The 12,101-nt window shown below is 37.6% G+C and overlaps 1 protein-coding gene across 3 annotated transcripts in view; it reads right to left on the bottom strand.

Moving 5' to 3' along the window:
- The window catches only part of CLPTM1L (CLPTM1 like), a 70,708-nt gene that overhangs the window by 35,322 nt on the left and 23,285 nt on the right, over positions 1 to 12,101 (bottom strand). For all 3 annotated transcript variants that reach the window (XM_050938224.1, XM_050938223.1, XM_050938225.1), the window contains exons 8-9: positions 3,448 to 3,532; positions 1,695 to 1,798 (exon numbers count right to left, since the gene is read on the bottom strand). In XM_050938224.1, coding sequence (XP_050794181.1) covers positions 1,695 to 1,798; positions 3,448 to 3,532 — 189 coding nt within the window. The remainder of the gene's footprint in view (positions 1 to 1,694; positions 1,799 to 3,447; positions 3,533 to 12,101) is intronic.

Below are 12,101 nucleotides of genomic sequence, written 5' to 3'. Positions count from 1 at the left end.
TGTGTGCTTGGAAGGGCATGATTCAAGCTGTTGGGGGAGTGAACCTGTAAACTGTGCCCTCCACTCTTAGCAGGCACCAATCGTTTCTGGCAGAAGCCCCTAGCCCCATCACCCTGCCACAGGCTGGTAGGCAGAGAAGCCAGCCTCCCTTCTCTCCTCTCAGGCTGGTAGATGGAGAATGTGAGCAGCACTTTAACTGTGAAAGAGCCACAGTTTGGCCACCTCTGACATATAGGGACCATCATTTGAACAATATCTTACTCCTTCAGTAGTCCCACTAAAGTCAGTGAGTTAACTGAATTCATTGGATCAATGAATAAATGTGAATAAAGGTATCAGCATTTAAGGGAACAGTACAAATAAACCCTAAGGCAATCATCGCCTTTTTACTGTAACTTTCAAGGTAATAAAAACATCAGCTAAGGACTGTAAATACGTACTGTGAAAGTCATTCCCCAGTTTGGATTGCATGGTACAATAGGCTTAAAAATGGATCATATATTACGGTCTAAGTAGTGCTGTAACATTATGAAACTTCACACAGACAAACTTTTTACGCCTTCTGAATTTTCTTTGTAGTTTTTGTTTTGTTTTTCTTCATACATTTTTCAACAGGAAATCTGAAAGTCAGTTCTGGCAGTCCTACTTTTCATTACTGACTTTTTTTTTTAATTGAATATTTACACAAATATTAGTAGAAAATTGGATCCTGAGTCAGAACTAGAGCTAGCCAAGACACAGTTTCTATCCTGTGAACATATTTGAGTTTTTACAATTTTGTTCGTTCTGAATAGGATAAAAAGTCAAATTCTAAATTTTTGCTGGACTGAAATTTTGAAATATGGTCCCTAGAATTCCTGTCTCCCTGCATGGCAGGCTCTCTTGAACTTCATCTCTATTTGCCAGCCAGGCAGGCTGGCACATCCATAGTGTGCCTTGTTTGTTGAATGTTTTAACAAAATCAACACAGACAGAAAGCTGTTCAGTCAGAAATTTTTGACTAGCTCTAGTGAGAACAAATGACAGTCAGGACCCAATGCTAAATTTCTTAAAGGACCCATTTTAAAACTAATTACTGGGTTTACTTGAATGTTCTCAGAAAGTTAGTTCATAATTTCAAGAGTAAATGGAGAACATAGGCACGTTCATATAATGAAGTTAAACCTTTAACAATTAAATGCTTGTACCATGAGCTCCCTAGTTAATGTTTGTTAGAACTTTAATCTGCGGTGTTTTTTGCAATGTTAAGGGACTCCAAATCAAAAGTCACGTTTGAATCTTGTACTTCTAATTAGAAATAATACTCCAAGATTACAGGAACTGCAAAGTTGGTAAAAATATTTTGTTTCCAATTTGTTTACTTTGTGTACTTTACAGCACTTTATATTTGGACAGTTTTACTTGAAGAGAACATGTTAAACAGAAGTTATTCAGGAAAAGTTATTTAAAGTGTATTCAATCTAAACTGGAATTGTTCTAAATTAGTTCACTTAAAATTTAAACTGACAGTGACCATTTAGATAGATAGCTAGATAGATACACATGCACACACACACAGACACTATTTATATAAATATATATATAAAATGAACAGTTTAACATCACCCCCATAGGACTGTAGATATAATTAGCAGCAACATCAGCAATAAACCTATATTCAGACATAAGCAGACTTCAGAGCTTTATGAACTCACCTCAATCACTGCACCAACACCTGCTGGAATTAGTACCAATAAACTTGTTTGTTCATCCAAAAGGAAAAGAAATATGACCACGGTACTGAAGCATCGCCAAAGCACTGAATAAGTAAATAGAAATGAGTGTCAGTATAATTTAGATATTAAAGGAATAAGTGATACCTGATGAAAGAATGTTACAGTTAAACTATTATAAGATAAAGACAGCAAGAAGAATGACAACAGGCTATGTGAGCTGCTTCCCCAGATAAAGCTTCTTGTGAGACTATAGATGATTATAGGAAGTGACATCACAATAGAGTTATGATTTTAAATAGCAAGGATTTGCTAAGAACTAACAACCTGATCAGTGGGATTCAGAGAAAGCAAAAGTAACATAAGGAGTGAAATATTCTTGAATCAACAAAGAACTTGCAATAAGAAAATTATTTCTATAATGGAATACTGGTAGCAATACAACAATGTATCAGAAGTACTTTAAGATATTACTAAATATATGTTAGTGATCCTTGCTGAGAAAACCTTAGACAATAAAACTTTCTAGCTATGAAAATTTCAAAGTTTAGCCTGTGAAAACTGCCATGAAATCCTTGAACAAAATGAATTTGATGGTATTTGATAAAATAAGACACTTTGCATGTATGCATTTCTCAGGTTCTGTTAAACTTTGCAATTATATATAGCACCACTTTCTGCCCAATGATTTTTATATTAGAGAAGAGGTGAAAGGCATAAGGAAGAGCAAGAACTAGACACTAAAAAATGCTAAGCAAACAGACATGAGTGTTTTTCAAAAACATCTGAGTGCCAAATAATAAGTGCAGTCCCATTTAAATGCTAAACACAGCACAGACATTCCTTCTTTCCTCTTGGGAAAAGAGATTTTTCCAAGAGAATTCTCATGTCCTCCAATTCTAATTTCCTTCAAATAGTGTAACTGTAAGTAGTATTTAAAATGTACATCTTTAAACACCCAACCATTCTGCCCAACTATAGAGATGCTGGAACTGAGAAGACACTTTGAAAACAGCATTACTTTAGTACCAAGAAACCAAACTATCCAGTGACATTCAGAATCCTTCTACTTTGGTTTTACGCACTTATGTGGGTAGCAGCTAGCAAATATTCTCACGTTAACCTAGAACTCTAATCCTTGAAACTCACTGGACCATCACTGCAAATGCATAGTATCACTGAAAATCGAGTGCAGTAAACCATGTGCACATGGCAGAGGACGCCTCCAGTTGTAACCAAGAATAAAAGATTTTTGCACAAGAAAAAATGACAACCTCCATTTCTCAAATACAACAATTTTAATTCCTCTCTCATAACAACCAACCACATTACCCATATGCTATCATTTGTAAACATTTATATAAAAAACAGGGAAGTTTTCCCAATTAAGCTTTTGAAGTAATCACTTAGTTTTCTTGTGGTCACACATTTTGCTCTTAGAAGAAAGTCATAATCAGAGATGTGGAATGATGTACCCAATAAAAATTGATCTCACAAGCAGGGTAAGCATTACCACTGTGCCTAATGCATCAAGATTAGAACCTGCCTATCTAAAGTTTTCTGCTAAATAACTGAATACTGTGATTAAATCACAGTACACTTTCCCATGACGATCGTACAAAAACTGTTTTCATTTTGCCACGTCTCCTAAAGCTTGCCAGATATTCATGTGTTCTAATATAAATGAGTAAAAACAAGATCAATACACACCCTCTTTACCTCATATATGCCATACCTGCTTTTGTAGACATTCCAGTCATGCTTTTCTTTTTCTTCCAGAAGCTGATGTCATTTTTGAATGCAAGGAAATCAAAAAGAAGCTGCAAATATGAAGATACGCACCGTTAATTTGATTGAAACCTGCATTAATTCCAGCACATCAACTGAGTTAATAAAAACATGTATTTACAACTACATACTTCACGTAAGCTGATGGTTTCATTAAATAAAAAAGATAGTCTAGATGCAGAAAGGAAAAGCTAAGAGATGTGAACCCTGTTGTTAATACCCAAGTTCCATAAAACATTGCAAGGAAAAACTAACTAGGGAATCTATGGACTGACAGGACTACAAAGTTTCATCTTACAGGAAGACTCAGACTTTAAGGTCAGAAGGGACCATTATGATCAAGACAAAGGGAGCCAGGGACTCCATGCATCTTGTGAATTCTGCAGGACAGTAGTTCATGTGAGGAGCTAAGAAATTTGCAGAGCTCATGAATTCTTCAGTACTGCAAGAACTCAAGAGAGCTGAGAACCTTGCAGAGTTCCAAAGCCTCACATTACAAACACAGGAATTGCCATAGTGGATCAGCCCTGAAGTCCAGTATCTCATCTCTGACAGTATCTAATACCAGCTGCTTGATAGGAAAACGTAAAAAATTTGTAAAGGGTAAATGTGGCATAACGTGTTCTCCTATATCATCTCATTCTGATCTCTACTAGTTAGAGACTGTCTTATCTCTAGGGCTGTCAAGCGATTAAAAAAATTAACAATTAATCACTCAAACAATAATAGAATACCATTTAAATATTTTTGTATGTTTTCTACATTTTCAAATATATTGATTTCAATTACAAAACAGAATAAAAAGTGTACAGTGCTCATTTTACATTTATTTTTGATTACAAGTATTTGCACTGTAAAAAATGAAAGACATTTTTCATTTCACCTAATAAGTACTGTACTGCAATCTCTATCATGAAAGTTGAACAATTATGTAAAAAAAATGCATTCAAAAATAAAACAAAGTCTACTCAGTCCTACTTCTTGTTCAACCAATCGCTCATACAAGTTTGTTTACATTTATAGGAGATAATGCTGATAACGCTTCTTGTTTATGTCACCTAAAAGTGAGAACAGTCGTTCTCATGGTACTGTTGTAGCCGGCATCACAAGATATTACATGCCAGATGTGCTAAAGATTCATATGTACCATCATGCTTCAACTACCATTCCAAGAGACATGAGTCCATGCTGATGATGGGTTCTGCTCAATAACAATCCAAAGCAGTGCGGACTGACATGTTCATTTTCATTATCTGAGTCAGATGCCACCAGCAGAAGGTTGATTTTCTTTTTTGGTGGTTCAGGTTCTGTAGTTTCTGCATCGGAGTGTTGCTTTTTTAAGATTTTTGAAAGTATGCTCCCCTGCCCATCCCCTTCAGATTTTGGAAGGCACTTCAGATTCTTAAACCTTGGGTCGAGTGCCGCAGCTTACTTTAGAAATTTCACATTGGTACCTTCTTTGCATTTTGTAAAATCTACCGCGAAAGTGTTCTTAACATGAAAATGATCATGTGCTGGGTCACCATTAGAGACTGCTAAACATGAACTATATGACAGAATGCTGGTAAAAAAGGAGGGGACATACAATTCTCCCCCAAGGAGTTCAGTCACAAATTTAATTAACACACTTTTTTAATGAGCATCATCAGCATGGAAGCATGTCCTCTGGAATGACGGCCAAAGCATGAAGGGTCATAAAAATGTTTAGCATATATGGCACCTAAATATCTTGCAATGCCAGCTACAAAAGTGCCATGCAAATGCCTGTTCTCACTTACTGGTGACACTGTAAATAAGAAGCTGGCAGCATTATCTCCTGTAAACATAAACAACAAACTTATTTGTCTTAGCGATTGGCTGAACAAGAAGTAGAACTGAGTAGACTTGCAGGCTCTGAAGTTTTACATAACTGCACTCAAAAACAAAACAATGTAACGGGGGAGGGTTAGCTCAGTGGTTTGTGCATTGGCCTGGTTTGCGTGAGGGTTCAATCCCTGAGGGGGCCATTTAGGGATCAGGGCAAAAATCTGTCTGGGGATTAGTCCTGCTTTGAGCAGGGGGTTGGACTAGATGACCTCTTGAGGTCCCGTCCAACCCTGATGTTCTATGATTCTATAGTATATCAACAAAAAAAAAAAATCTACATTTGTGAGTTGCACTTTCACAACAGATTGCACTACAGTACTTGTATGAGGTGAATTGAAAAATACTATTTTATCATTTTTACAGTGCAAATATTTATAATAAAAATATACACTGATTTCATTTAAAACAGAATATATGAAAACAAAATCAAAAATATTTAATAAATTTCAATTGTTTAACAGTGCAATTAAAAGTGCAATTGCAATTTTTTCATCTCGATAATCTGAGTTAATTGCATGAGTTAACTGCGATTGACGGCCTTACTTATCTCCTGAAGCATGAGATTTAATATACCTTCCAAAATTTGTTAAGCATTATCTAGTAAGGGGGTAGGCAACCTATGGCACGTGTGCCAAAGGCGGCACGCGAGCTGATTTTCAGTGGCACTCACACTGCTCGGGTCCTGGCCACCGGTCCAAGGGGCTCTGCATTTTAATTTAATTTTAAATGAAGCTTTTTAAACATTTTAAAAACATTATTTACTTTACATATAACAATAGTTTAGTTATATACTATAGACTTCTAGAAAGAGTCTAAAAACGTTAAAATGTATTACTGGCATGTGAAACCTTAAATTAAGAGTGACTAAATTAAGACTTGGCACACCACTTCTGAAAGGTTGCCGACCTCTGATCTAGTATAACTCTGGATATTCTTGTTAGCCATGTGTGTCCAATCCTTTCATGAATCTTGGTAATTTTTCAGCCTCAACAACTTTCTATAGGTTCTACTGTAGATTCAGCTCACAGAAGAAGTTTTTTCTATTGGTATTACACCTCCACCTCCTTGAATGATGTTATCTATATCAAAGGAAGCACTCATTCATTGACATAGCTGAATCAACACTGGGGGTTTGGCCAGCATGACTATGTTGGTCAGAACAGTATATTCACACTCCTGACTGACACAGCTATGCTGAAATAACTTTTAAGTTTAGATGAAGCCTAACATTTTACCATGTGTTGGCTAACTCAGATATAAAAATACTTTCCTCATGAAGACAAGGCTAAAACTTCAAAGGCTTAGTATTTAAAAAAATAGGACAGGTATTACCACTTGAGTGAGTTTTTTATAGCACCAACTAGTAGTTGAAAACCCATGTTGTCGTAATGGCTTTTCAATAAAATAAAAAATGGCCGAGAGCGAAAAAAACTGCATGATATTTGACTACAAATCCCAATGATTGAACCTGGTGTTATTCTAAACAAAAAGCACTAAACCATGCTTGTGACTGTTTCCATCACTTCACACTTACTCAGACGTTGTTAGCTTCCGAGTGACGTTTGTGGTTATTATATGCACTGATTGTGTTGTGCTGGGAAAGTTGTGTGGACCTGTGCAGGGGGCAGATTAGGAGTGTGTACTGCAGAGAGGGGTAATGTGTATTTGGGACTATTGTGTGCTGCAGCATGGGTGTGGCAGTCAGGCCAAGTAATCCACCATCTGTGCAGTTTCTTTCATACAACCAATGGTAAAATGCTTTATGTACCAAAAGAGAATTTAATGACTTTGCTAAACTGATTACTAATAGAAGCAGCAATTTAAGTATAGAATATTTACATTAACTAGAAATTAGTTAGCAGCTTGAGCAACTCCTCATACAAACTCAGAAGAACAAGAATCACCTCTTCAAAGAAGTTGTCCTTTCTCAATCTTGAATAACTATTCCTGTATGAAGACTCTCTAAGACTTATTTAATTTTAAAAGACTACTTTAAGAACTAAGACTTTTATATAGAAAATAAAAGTATGTATTTTTTGAAATCAGAATTTCAATTCCTGTCGAACCCCGATGAAATTAAGAACTCTCTCAGAAAATGGAAGAGACTTCAAACTCTTCAAATATTATCAGACTTTCCCACCACAAAAAACCAAAGGCAATTAGAAGTGTTGCATATTTATTAAGTAGACCACATATTCACAAGACAAAGATGTCAAGATATCTAATCCCCAACAGCACTGAACCAATGAAGGAATAACAGCATCCAATTTTAAATCTAGACAAGATTGAAAGAGGTGTGTTTTCCTATGAATTCACAAAGTAGGAAGGAAAAAAGAGTACAAAAACTCTGGTGTGATTCTGCAGCAGCACACTCTTGTCTACTACCTTCTCAACTTCATCAGCACTCAACACAACTGATCCTGCTTATCTTTGACAGCAAACTGCCACAGACAGCTAAAAAGGAAAACAGCAGCCACCAATCAGTAGCAAAAAGCAACCTTCTAGCCAAGCTGACATCATTAAGACTTTAATACAATATGAAAATAGCTAGAGAACTGCCAAGGGATTAAAAAACCTTGTGAAATGATTTTATCGGAATATTGAAATTTTATTGTGACATACTAGCAGCTTCTGCTATTAATTATCACTTCATTAGACCATATATTCTTGGAAAGGAAATGGGCTGAATATTGGTAAACAAAAATATAATGGGATTTAATTTGGATTTAAGATTCTTAATAATCATTAATTGGCCTGCATTAAGAAAACTCCTTAAATGGCTTCTTTTAAAAAAATAATTTAAATACTTTCTTTGATTTCAGAGGATTTAGTTAAGACTATTTACATTGACCATTCATAAACCATTATCCTTAATAAATCAAACTGGACTTATCTGCCTCTAAAATTATTTTGCTCATCTATGATATACTAAGACTGGATTCAATTTTGGAAAGTAATTCTTTGGACTTAACTTACAAAAAGAGAAAATTTCCCATTAAATGCAGGCCCACTCACAAAGATAGTTTTTTGTTTAAAACTTTGTTAAAAACTTTCTTCAGAGGCACACTCAGAAGAGACAGTAACAGAACTAGTCACTTATTTGTATTCTGTTTTGTGTTGTCTTGTTTAATGTTTTCTTTTCCTTTAATAATGCAAGAGATTTGATGGTGGATGATTTTGCTTGGATTTAGTGGTGATGTCTCTGAAGTATATAAAAGTACCCTTGGGACTAGAAGACTGGGAGTCACAACCATGAATTGGCAGAAAGAGAAATAATTAGGAAGAGATAGCCTACCACTTCTTGTTTCTCTAGATGTTTTTAGTAATTTTGGAGATAATTACTTAGCTCTCAGCAACTTGAAATACCTCTTTCCAGCCCAAATGTCCCAAATACTTAGAACCTCAGAGAGGCAATGGCTGAAACTTCAGTGAAGACATATTATTTATCACCTCAGTATTTTCAGCCCTTTGCTGAACAAAACAGATAGAAACATTATAGGTTGACTTCCCATTGAATGATAAATTGATTAAGAGTCTAGGTACATTCTTAACGTAACTTGTTTATTTTTCCACTGCAGACACCAGTCTGAACAGAGGTTGTCAGTCAAAATAAGCAGGCTCTCTTTCAGGAATTTCAGCCAAAATACTTAATATACCTATAGGAGCAATCTGGACTCAAGAACAGGCTGAATCTGAACAATTTTCCTTGACAAAACTGACAATTTACTCTCAACAAATATTCTTGAAGCTAGAACTTATGAAACTGTCCACAATCCAGAATAAATATGATCAAGGCTTTGTGGATGCTATGGAAGCAAAAACCCTTTTCGTGACCTCCCCACATAACTACGGATTGAGAATCTGAGAAGTCTTTATGCTGCAAGCCACCAGTTTTGTTCCAATACTTCTGCCACCAATGTTCTAGCATCTTTCCTCTTACTTCAGTTGTCATAGGTCATCTGTTGTCACCACAATTAAGATGATCTGCATGATCAAAGCCAAGGTCACTGTGGATATATCTACACTGCAATGTATGCCTAGGCTCAGACTCAGGCTTGAGGACAAACTCCACTTCCATCTACACACAAATTTCCGACTTGGGCTCGGACTCATGATCCTAGAACACTACATGGAGGGTTCAAACCCTATTGCTTTGCAGTGCAGACGCAGGCCCTCTCCCTCCCCCAGACTCAAGTCCTTGGAACCCACAACGAGTATCCCACAGTCACGTGGGCCAACTTCCTTTGTTGTCTCTATCCTATAAATCACCAATTGACTCCAGGGAAACGGAAAGAATCCTGCCCTCATGCATTTTGGAAATGTATTCTCTAACAGCCAGCAATTACTCCAGGAATATCTTTTATACTTGTCCCCTCAGGGTAAAACCACACACACCTGAATGCCTCAGAAGCCTATATCCCCACTGTACCCAGTCTACTTTCCAACCCCAGACTGATTGGCAATGGACCTACAGCAGTATGGGGTAGCCAGCTTCCAGATGGTTATAGGAACCTGTATCTCGACTTGCATGGCCACCCTCATGCACGTGTCTTTAGGGAGGGTCGGGAGAGGCTGTATCTTTCTTCATGTGAAATTTCTGGACCTACTACTGGTCATCCCAGATCTGCAAAATGATTTGGTCTCACCAATCTGAGCTTGTGGCCCTGCTCTAGAAGTGCCAGGAGGGGGTATCCACGGCTATCCCGAGAGTCATGAGCAGCAGCATCCAGTTCAAGTCTGCCATGTCTGTGTCCTGCTCCATCAGAAGGTCTCTCAGGCACCTCTGGTCAGAAAATGCTGCTGAAATGTCCACCATCTCACAGAATTTCTGCCCATTTCTTGAAACAGCAAGAGAAATTCTTCAAATAGCACCGCCTTGATATTGCTGGTTCCGGCTGCTGAAAGCACACAGACAAAACAATGGCTTGGCAAGATGTTCGCAGGATAGTCAAACTTCCTGTAATGTGCAGGGTGGAACCCAGACTGCACCACAGTCAAAGAGCTACAGAGACCATGTATTGCAAAGTTGCTACGAAGTCTGGGATGTGGTTAGTTGGAATCTGGTCTGCGTGATACAGTGTGGAAGCCAGAGCCCTGGGTTCAAGCCCAGGTTAGAAAATTCTTTACTTAGGGTTGATAATCAATGCAGATGCTTAAAGCCTGGGTTCTCTAACCTAGGGTCCACTGACTTGAGTCCCATTAACTCTGGGCTTACATTGCAGTGCAGACAAACCCTGATGGGCTACGTTCTTCAGAACCTGCTGAGTAGCAAAGGGGAGGAATAGCAGCAGCGTGGTAGCTTGACGTGCCACGCAGGAAGTTTGATCATCTAAATACCAGGTTATATAGAGTGGACATTCTTTCAGAGTGCTGCTGGAGACCTGCTTGTTGTCGGAGCCATTGACTCAAGACTGGAAGTAGAACAATAGCCTGAGTTGACTCCAGTCAGTCCCACGAGGACAGGCAATATGAGGAGCACACTCACTGCACATTTCTGCTGCTGAAGCAATATGGGCAAATGAATAATACGGGTATTTTCTTCAATGTTTTGCTCCATTAAGAGTTAAAGTCGTCTGCTTGGAGATGAGCATCTTGCTGGAAGCAACAAGGTGCAGGTGCTTCATGGGTAGAGTAATGATCTCAGATGACTGGTCACTACATCAAAAAGGAATAGTAGACTAGTTGGCCCATACTGTTAAATGGGTAGGTGCAGAAAGAATTTTACTATTGGAGAATGAGTTAAGTCACATGAGAGATGGAACAGTGTTTCAGAGGAAGAAAGAAAGCATGACCACCTGCTGAAGGCCTGATGACAGTTTTATGAATTTGTAAGGTTTGTTGCTGAGCCATGAAACACTAAACAGACTAAAAGAGAATTCTGAGTGTGCGCACACATTTCTCTAACAAGGATATAAACCACTCAGAGAACACAAATCTCCCACTGCTTGAAGGCCAGGACACTATTAACACAAAACAGTCCAGACTCTCTGGTTCATTCCTCTCCCTTTTCCTTTATTAGAGGACTCTCCTGGTATAGAGGAACCAAGTCGGTATAACCAGCCCCTAAATGCCCTTGTAACAATGACATAAGATGTGTCAATGGCACGAAGAATGACATCCAGAGACGGTGTGCTCTGGCAATTTCCAACTGGCAGACAGCGCCCTTGACAGGGGTACCATCTACTAAGTTTAGAGCAGACCCATGACTATTCAGACTCCACTAGGGACATGGTCTGTGCAGAATCAGTGAGAGAATCAGAACTGTAACCTGTTCCCTGACAGTTACATTCCCTCCTCTCTGCTAGAAAATCTCAGAGCAGAAAATCTGAGCCAGCATTCATATGCAATGATTTTCAGGTTTTAGTTTAACTCAGGTTAAATAAAGAAATTGACACAACATTATTTTACTTAAGAGTTAAATATTTTACATGTCAATTAAGAATGTTACATTTTATATAAAAGTTGATAATTTATAAACTAATAATTCTTTCCAGAAGATACTTGTCTGATTTGTTAGAAATAAAAAAATTATCAATTGTATCTTTAACCCTTCACTGATTTCTAATTACAGTCTACATTAATTTTTAAACCAACATGTATATTCAACAGCAGATCAAAGTTGCTGTTTTGTTATGAGCATGGGTGATCAATTTTCAGAGTTGACTGATAGCCAGCTTGCAAATAAAAATTCAGCTATCCATTGAAGCCATTAACCTTTTCATTATCCACTGGTGA

The sequence above is a fragment of the Gopherus flavomarginatus genome, chromosome 2 (genome assembly GCF_025201925.1).
Source record: "Gopherus flavomarginatus isolate rGopFla2 chromosome 2, rGopFla2.mat.asm, whole genome shotgun sequence".
Classification (NCBI taxonomy): Eukaryota; Metazoa; Chordata; order Testudines; family Testudinidae; genus Gopherus; species Gopherus flavomarginatus.
This window is presented reverse-complemented; position numbering and strand designations above follow the sequence as displayed.